We start from the raw sequence: 8,695 nt of genomic DNA, 5'->3' as shown, positions 1-8,695 counted from the left end.
GGAAGCTCCCTACACCTTAGAGTTTTCTAAAATAAGTATATACTAATGTACTTCAGTTGTAAATATTCTATAGGGTATACCGTATACATTGACGAGAACTGCACGCTCCCTATACGCAACGCTCGGCCACAACCGAGCTTAGAATCATACACAGAAAACGGGAAACGGAAAACTCACGACACAAAGGAGAGGAAAATGTACACAGGGTGTTTAACGTGGAAAACCCAAACTAAGGGAAAAAAACCACGGCAGCCCGCAGGCTGCAAACTATCACTATGTTAGAATGTACAATAGTGAGTTCACGGAGGCAACGACCTCGTGCTCACGATCTTTGCCACAGGCGGCGGTTACAATCAGAGGCAACGACCTCTTTCTCTCTCACTCTCACTCTCTGTACATTGTTACGCACTTTTGGTCTCGCATAGACAAGAATAACAACAACCACAACAACTATAACAAAAGGTTTGCCCTAAGTCATATTTATACTAATATGACTTTTCGGCTATTTACTGATATAGCCTCGATGGACTCCCAGAAACATATTTACGAATATGTCTCTTCATCCGGTGAGCATTCCTCATCAGGTTTGCACCATCCGGCTCTCCGTAGCCGGGTACTCCTCATCCGGTTCTCACCGGGTCTGCACCATTCGGCTCTCCGTAGCCGGGTACTCCTCATCCGGTTCTCATCGGGTCTGCACCATCCGGCTCTCCGAAGCCGGGTGCTCCTCATCTGGTTCTCACCGGGTTTGCACCATCCGGCTCTCCGTAGCCGGGTACTCCTCATCCGGTTCTCACCGGGTCTGCACCATCCGGCTCTCCGAAGCCGGGTGCTCCTCATCCGGTTCTCACCGGGTCTGCACCATCCAGCTCTCCGTAGCCGGGTACTCCTCATCCGGTTCTCGGCCTCGACCGAGTTTGTTCATTGGCATTGTTCTTCTCTCTTCCCATCCGGAGGGACCTGTCTCTCAACAAACTCGCCCTTCACTCCGGCATGGGGTGTCTCACTTGTCTGATCCGCTTCCAGCATGCATCCAGCTTGTCGGGTATCAACACTTTGGTCAGCATATCTGACCCGTTCTCGGCCGTGTGGATCTTCGTCAGCGCGAACTCCTGGTCATCTATTCTTTCCTGGATCCAGTGATACCTTCGCTAGATATGCTTCGTCCGGGAATGGTAGGCCGCATTCTTAGCAAGGTGGATGGCACTTTGACTGTCACAATAGAGTCGGTATTCATCTTGCCGAATACCGAGCTCTCCGATGAAGTCCTTCATCCATAATATTTCCTTGCCGGCTTCCACAACCGCCATGTACTCCGCCTCCGTGGTTGACAATGCAACCGTCTTCTGCAGCCTCGACTGCCACGAAACAGCTCCCCCTGCATATGTCATTACATACCCGGATGTAGACCGGCTGGTATCCACATCAGCCGACATGTCAGAATCGGTGAAACCGTCAAGTTGAGGTTTTCCGGAGCCGAATCGGAGACACATATTTGAAGTGCCCTTCAAATACCGAATCATTTTCTTCGTGATCTCATTGAAACAAAGAAGATAGAGTTAAAGTTTACTCCCTCTCATCAAATGTGGGCTAATTTTCTAACGAAACCTCTTCAACATTCTAAGCACATTATTTGTTGCAAGCAAGTTGGATTAATTGATGTAATCAAGAGTGGAATGAGTATATTTGAGCTTGCATACAGATTTGCTTGCTGGATCGCTAATATCGGATTCGAATGCTCTGTCGTTGTAATTGTATACTCTGTGCGTTATTTGAACAAATTGTATTTCGCAAATGTTGTTTCTTTTATAATTTTGTTGCATAGCACTGCAGCCCATTTCTGTAGTCTTTACATGGTTCCAGCACAACTGACACAACTTAATGGCTCACGACACAGGCTTAAACTGTACACAGCACGTGAATTTTCTTAATTAGTTCTGGTTAGAGTTGAAGTTTTTGTGTGATTGTGTCGATGGATAAAATGTTTCGTGAGGTTCTTCCATGCCCCGTTTTATTATCTTCACATCTGTGACATAGCCAATCATATGGTCATAGTATACTTTACATGGCTCACTAGACCATATGATGTAGCATATGGTCTAGTATACATTATGTGGCTCCCAAGCATATGGTCTAGCAAGGCAACGCATTAGATGGATCACTCCTTGCTTCCATTCACAATTATATGTATTGATAATGGCAAACATGTTTTGACGATCACCTTCAGTATATCCCCAATATCCTTGCCCCAAAAGGTATCGATGGATCTTGTATATCCATGATGCAAAAGTGTTGTGGTATGGAAACTTCTATCCTTGAAGAAAGCTACCCATTTGTTGATTCGTGCAATTCTTTTAGTGTGATAGTGGTTTCTTCTTCTCTTCTTGTTGGCTTCTTCCTTGTTTCACAACACGCGAACAATAGAGCACTAGCTCTTCCACGCACAAGCGACAATGGCATGCTATGATTGCAATAGTCAACTGTAGGAGTGCATGTGAGCCAAATTCTTTCCATGAAAACCACAAAAGACCGAGCAGTGTTGTGTCGCCCATTACACACATCGTGAATTCCATGTAAACCAAGGATAGATTTCAAATGCAAATGAGTCGCCAAGTCATGTAAGCGTTCAAGCAATAGTTGATTGTAGGTTAATTACCTAATTATTAACAAATGGCTTCATGAAAACCACAAAAGACCGAGTGGTGTTGTGTTGCCCATGACACACATTGTGAATTGCATGTAAACCAAGGATAGATTTCAAGTGTGAATGAGCGGCCAAGTCATGTAAGTGTTGGCATGTGTTGAAGACTTATTTCAATGCTTTGAGGCTAGTGTTCATGCTAAGACAACTGGACCAAGGGAATTTGAACATATTACGGTTGTCGAGGATGAATGTGTGACCAAGTATACAAAGGAACCACTCCTTGCAAACTCAAGATTGGGATAATTTTTGCCTTGGTTAGTAACTATTTTTTTTGCATGTTCAAGGCATTGATAGTGAAGAGTTTGGAGGTTGGGAGGTCATTGGTTTGACACAACATCAATGTGACATATTGTTCTACAGAAGTGACATATTATGATTCCGAGAAAGTTGTAATGTGAGATTAAAATTTGAAACTGTGACCATGGGTATGATGTGGAGTATATAACTAACTGAGAGTACGAGGGCAAAGAAAGACTTACCACAAAGCCGATATAGGTAGCTCTAATACGAGAGAGATTTTAGATATAGATGGTCATTAGGTTTCACATGAGTTTCATGTGAGTGTGGTGTCCCTAAAGAGTCCCAACCAGACCATGGTTCCGAAGTGAGTCAAGACGGACTCAACAAGCCCCAAAACGTATTGGGACAAGCGTCAGGATCGAGGTTGGCATGAACATGAGGAGTTGGGAAACAAGAAGGGAACCACTCCCAATGGTGGTCCCAGTCCCAATACCAAAGAAGGGGTTCGACCCTTGGGTTGGGACTTAGAAAATACCCAGTCCTAGACCTTGCCACAAAAACAACAACGTCGCAGTGACCAACCACAGGGGAGCCTAAAAGCCACCTCTTGGCCTAATGGTCAAGGCAGCCCAAAAAGCCATCTCTTGGCCTAACACTAAGGGACTCCACCAGCCACCCCTTGGTCTATATATGGAGGAGTTTCTCCTCATTTTTGATAATTCCCTTCCAATTAATTTTAGACTCCTCTTCCGAGTCTCTCACTCTGTAATCCTCGTTCCCTTGCAATTAATTACTTTAGTTTGAGTGTTTTTATGAGTGAGCATAGCAATGGAGCAGAACATTAGGGTTAGGGTATGGTTGTGGAATTGACATGTAAAGTGAAGGGAGGTATGCTGGAAAGTAGTGGAATGCTGTAACATATTGAGTTGTGGAATGAATATATTTGAGCTTGCATACAGATTTGGTTGCTGGATCGCTAATATCGGATTCGAACGCTCTGTCGTTGTAATTGTATACTCTATGCGTTATTTGGACAAATCTTATTTCGCAAATGTTGTTTCTTTTATAATTTTGCTGCATAGCACTGCAGCCCATTTCTGTAGTCTTTACATGGTTCCAGCACAAACAAACAAAAAGAAAAAGAAAAAAAGAAACTGACACAAATTAATGGCTCACGACACAGGCTTAAACTGTACACAGCACGTGAATTTTCTTAATTAGTAATGATGGTATGTATAAAATACAGTGGAAAAACCATTGTTCCGATATTCTTAATGATCTCTGGGAAGGGGTAAATCAAGGCTATTATTATTGAAATCACGACGGGTGGGTATATGTGCGATATGGACAGTGCAACTTATTGATCCTGACCATATACATACATACATACATACATACATGTATTATGTACTACTACTACTCAATCCATCATTATCTTCATTCATAACAGCCAACGAAATGGCGGCTCAGCAGTATATAGTGCAAGAAACACAGACAGTATTCATAATAATGGTGATGATGGAAAGGACTAAATCTGACTACAGGCTGAAGCTCACAGAGTGGAAGTGCAGGAGGGCCCCCCTGTGGCCTTCCGATGATTTGGATGTGTCAGGGGCGGCATAGAAGGGGCGGAAAGGCGAGCATCTCTTGCATTCTCTGGCAATGTCCTCTTGCATGCTCTCCGGTGCCGACACCAGAACTCCCACACATTCCCCACGGTGTTGCTCCACCAAGCCCTCGAAGACATCTGCCAATATTTTGGACCATCAAATTTAGAAGAACTACACATTCATTGCTTGACATGCTTCATTCTCAGGGGTAATTCATTCATGCATCAATTCAGTGCCATATATAATCGCAAGTCCACTACAGTATAGCATACATAGCACATTCCTGAGTAGATGGTTTGAAATAGCTATGGCATGATATTTGAATTAACTAGTACTTTATTCAGCCAGAGGATGAGATCATTGAGCTAGAAAATTCTGCACAAATAGTACTATATATTCGTATATAGTGACTGCAGCTTGAATAGAAGGGATTAAAATTTCAGAATTGGGGTAATCTACCTGTACTCATATATTCACAAACTTGTATATGTACTACTACTACTCTTCCCAGGTTAAAGAAGATACCACATATATTCACAAATGCTTATGTTATGAAAACATACTTAACTTTCTTGGCGTAACGAATGCTTATGTTTTTTCTTTAACGTTTTTAACCTTTAAAACTTTTTTGCCGTAATAAAAAGTTTAGGGTTTAGGGTTTAGGGTTAGATGTGGACCCTATGATGCCAACCTACCTTTCCAGTTTGGCCGTGACAAAATGTGGACATCCCCATCCCACTGAGATGCGCCATCTTCGATTCCGTTGTAAGTTGCTCCCAAATCTTCGTTACTTCCGGATGGAGAAGAAGTCGGACTCTGTTTCCTCGGCTGCACCGATGCCGAGCTTATACTCGATTGTCGTCGCAACATATGGAACCATAGCAGAACCACGAGGCCGCCACAAATGAGAATCCCCAAGATCATGCACGCCACCACGACATGCGCGCGATTGTAATTGGTGAAGGTGTGATGGGCATAGGACCTCACAATAAAAGTGTTTGCCAAGCCTGAAAGCACAAAGTATCCTGCAAAGGATGCAATGGTGGTTAATGCTACCCATGAGGTGCTCCCTGTGCTGCCAATGCTCGAGATTCTTCCATCGGATTGTGGGTGTTGTGCCGCCGGATAAGAGGAATCAAATATCAATGGTTGTGATGTAGGGTGTTCACGGTTAAACTTGGATAGGTCCAAGGATTCGCCTATTCTATATGAATTATGAGCCGTGTTGCCACCGGGTAGTGGCACTCTCTCATAATCTTGTATGTTCTTCGAGGTTATGTATACATGTACTCGGATGCGCAGTCCTAATGTCTCATAGCCAGGGAGAATTTGGTTAGGATATAGGGTATTTAGCACACATAACTCCTCTGGCTTTCTTATGCAGTGGTAGAGTGTGATGGAGGTCGGAAGAGTAGTCGATGCCGGTGAGGATCTAACGTCTTTGTATCGATACAAGATATCGCGGATTATAGCGAGGGCAGGGGTGAGGCCTATGCCCCCGGCCACGATGACTAGGGTTTTATACCTGCGAAATATTAATCATATACATTACATTAAGTAATGGAAGCAACTCATTAATGTGAAGGCTAGTTATATCAATGAGGAACGACAGACATGAGCTTTGGGAACGGAATCGAGAACAGGAATTACGACAAATAATTAGAGAGATCCCCATACTTTAGGTAGAAATCGGACTCATCGCCATAAGGACCTTCGACTCTAGCCTTAAACGAGAAAGCCCAGGAACCCCACAATTGATCGTGCAAACTATTCGTCCATTCGCCGAGAGGCTTGATTACGATGGAGAGCTCCTGCGTGTTATCGAGAGGGGACGATGCGCCACTGAAGAAGTGCCACTGTAGTTTGGAGATACCAGGAATCTGGATGCACCATGTGGAGAGTGCATTATAGAGTGGGGTCCCTGACATAAGTAATGATCACATTATTGCCTGTTATTAGTAAAGGTTAGAAGAGCTCACTGACTGAATTTAGTCAGAGAGATTCTGGAATATTAATTAATATGTGGATCCGAACAAGCACACATACATGAAAGAGAATCCATTTATGTTACCTTTGGTGGCATTGGTGTTAAGAGGCAGCAAGAGCTCGACTGTGCCATTCTGGAGGAGCTTGGCCGAGGATACGCGGACAACACTGGACGATTGGATCATGCGAAGGAAGCGATCGATGAAGAAGAGCATGAGAGGGACGATGAAGAAATGATAATTCCAGACCGCGTGATACAGCCAAAAGAGGGAGAAGAGGAGATACAGGTGGTGGACCGAGAAGAATATGTCGTAGAAGCGGCGACGCACGAAGGAGAGGGAAGTGGCCCACATGACTAGACCGAACACCCATGCCACCAGCCCGGCCACTACCGCACAGTTTTCTTGCTTCGTGACCCACCCAAAGATCTAACAACAAGAAGCGAAAAACAAATTATGTCCCTATCAAGATATGATCAAACACACTCAAGTACAATGAATGCATCATGATGGAGAAACCACATGAGCCCTAGCATAGGTTGGCCCTTGGGACATCATAGGTTGGCCCTTGGGACATTACGGTAATATTGGGCGAGACAGTGAGCGCGAAATACTGCATGATTTGAACCTACCAAGTGCGTACGGTTGGTGTTGGCATAGAGAATGATGTAGCCGAGGCTATGGAGGCTGACGAGAACAAGCATGGAGACGGCGAGCCAGATGTGGTAGCGCACGGCGCGCTCGAATGGGATGCCTACGAGCCGAAGAAACGGCGAGCCACGCGACACGGGGATCCAGAGCAACGAGAATGGCACGACGGCCACGCGTCCGAAGTAGAAGGATACGTTATTCAATTTCTGCCATGGCCTGCAATATCAATGGAAAACATGAGTGCTTATTATGTACACTCTTGGGAATTTAACAAACAATGTGAGCTTGGCGATGGTGTTCAAAGCATGAACGTGTGTGTGTGTGTGTGTGTGTGTGTGTGTGTCTGTTGGAGAGAGAGAGAGAGAGAGAGAGAGATATGGTTATGTCATGATCGTAGTAGGACGTACTTGGCGGGGGGCGGGCCGGAGCCGTGGTGGTGCTGGGTGTTGTTGTCGATGCGGGTGAAAGCAATGTTGACGATTCTGCTGAAGTGGTAGATCATCAACAAAGTTATGGCCAGAATTCCGAGAAGCTCCGAGGCCGTGAGGATGCCGAAGGGGCTCTTGTCCACCCACACCGGGTACGTACTCATCTGCCATTGGTTTTTCCAGCCGTTTGCACCCGCGGGCACCACAACACGGAGCTGTGCAGTCTTTGCTTTGATGAATGCGCGGAGCCGGATCACGACGAAGCTCAGAATGGTGACGACGAAGAAAGGCATGGTTTGGTATATGAATGTCGAACCTAATGGATGGATGCCATAGATATATATATCAGTTTTAAGTAGGAGGGAGCTGATCACTTGACAAACCATATATATGCATACACATATATATGCATTATGTGATCACTAATTATATTATATTAGTTACCTTCGCGACCGTCGGTCCGAAAGAAGCGAGAGTGGGATTTGTCGCCGATCCACGACTCCACGTATTTCTTGTCTCCTTCTGGATCGGGCGCGACGAACCACCATAATACCCAAAACACGCACGTGGCCACGATTACCGCTTCCGTGACCGCTTTTGCCACCTTCGCCCGCCGAATTGCCCCCATCAATCTCTCATCATCCTCATCTAGGCCATGGACGACCGCCGCAGCCTCCTTACCTGCATCAATCCTTGCGTTAATGCCTCGGAATATCAAACTCGGTAGCCACAAGGCAAGGAGGCCAAAATTCATCCATAGGAGGCACAAACAACAACAACTGCTGCTACTTCTCCAACATACTCATCGCGGATTAATCGAGAAGTTAAGTGCCGAAAGATGTGCGAAACTCAATCGATTCTATGTAAGGCAATGTTGTTGATCATTAGGGAGAAGAATGAGGAGGGTAATGATGCGCGACCAGACAAGCCTTAAACCACACAGATCCTGTTAAGGACAAAGTGGAGTGTTATATATATATATATACTTGCATGATATGGTTGGGTTGACTCTAGAGAACAGCTACCCACTAGGTAGTAGTACAACACTGGTACCGCATGGGTTGTACTAATGTGTTA

At 45.0% G+C, this 8,695-nt stretch overlaps 1 protein-coding gene across 1 annotated transcript; it reads right to left on the bottom strand.

Annotated features, from left to right (window-relative positions):
* Positions 1-4,482: 4,482 nt before the first annotated feature.
* LOC147868886 (ferric reduction oxidase 7, chloroplastic-like) lies at positions 4,483-8,372 on the bottom strand. Its single transcript, XM_087339574.1, has 7 exons — positions 8,063-8,372; positions 7,598-7,934; positions 7,172-7,406; positions 6,626-6,968; positions 6,232-6,475; positions 5,250-6,079; positions 4,483-4,691 (listed from the first exon to the last, which is right to left on the bottom strand). The coding sequence occupies exons 1-7, from the start codon at positions 8,370-8,372 to the stop codon at positions 4,483-4,485; spliced, it is 2,508 nt and encodes an 835-aa protein (XP_087195700.1).
* Between the last annotated feature and the right edge of the window lie 323 nt (positions 8,373-8,695).

The sequence above is a fragment of the Azolla caroliniana genome, unplaced genomic scaffold, assembly GCF_043228905.1.
Source record: "Azolla caroliniana isolate FFs.n. ecotype wild unplaced genomic scaffold, voAzoCaro1.0.p SCAF_1, whole genome shotgun sequence".
NCBI classification, from domain to species: Eukaryota; Viridiplantae; Streptophyta; class Polypodiopsida; order Salviniales; family Salviniaceae; genus Azolla; species Azolla caroliniana.
Note: the sequence above shows the minus strand (reverse complement) of the source record. Positions and strands in the feature narration are given on the sequence as shown.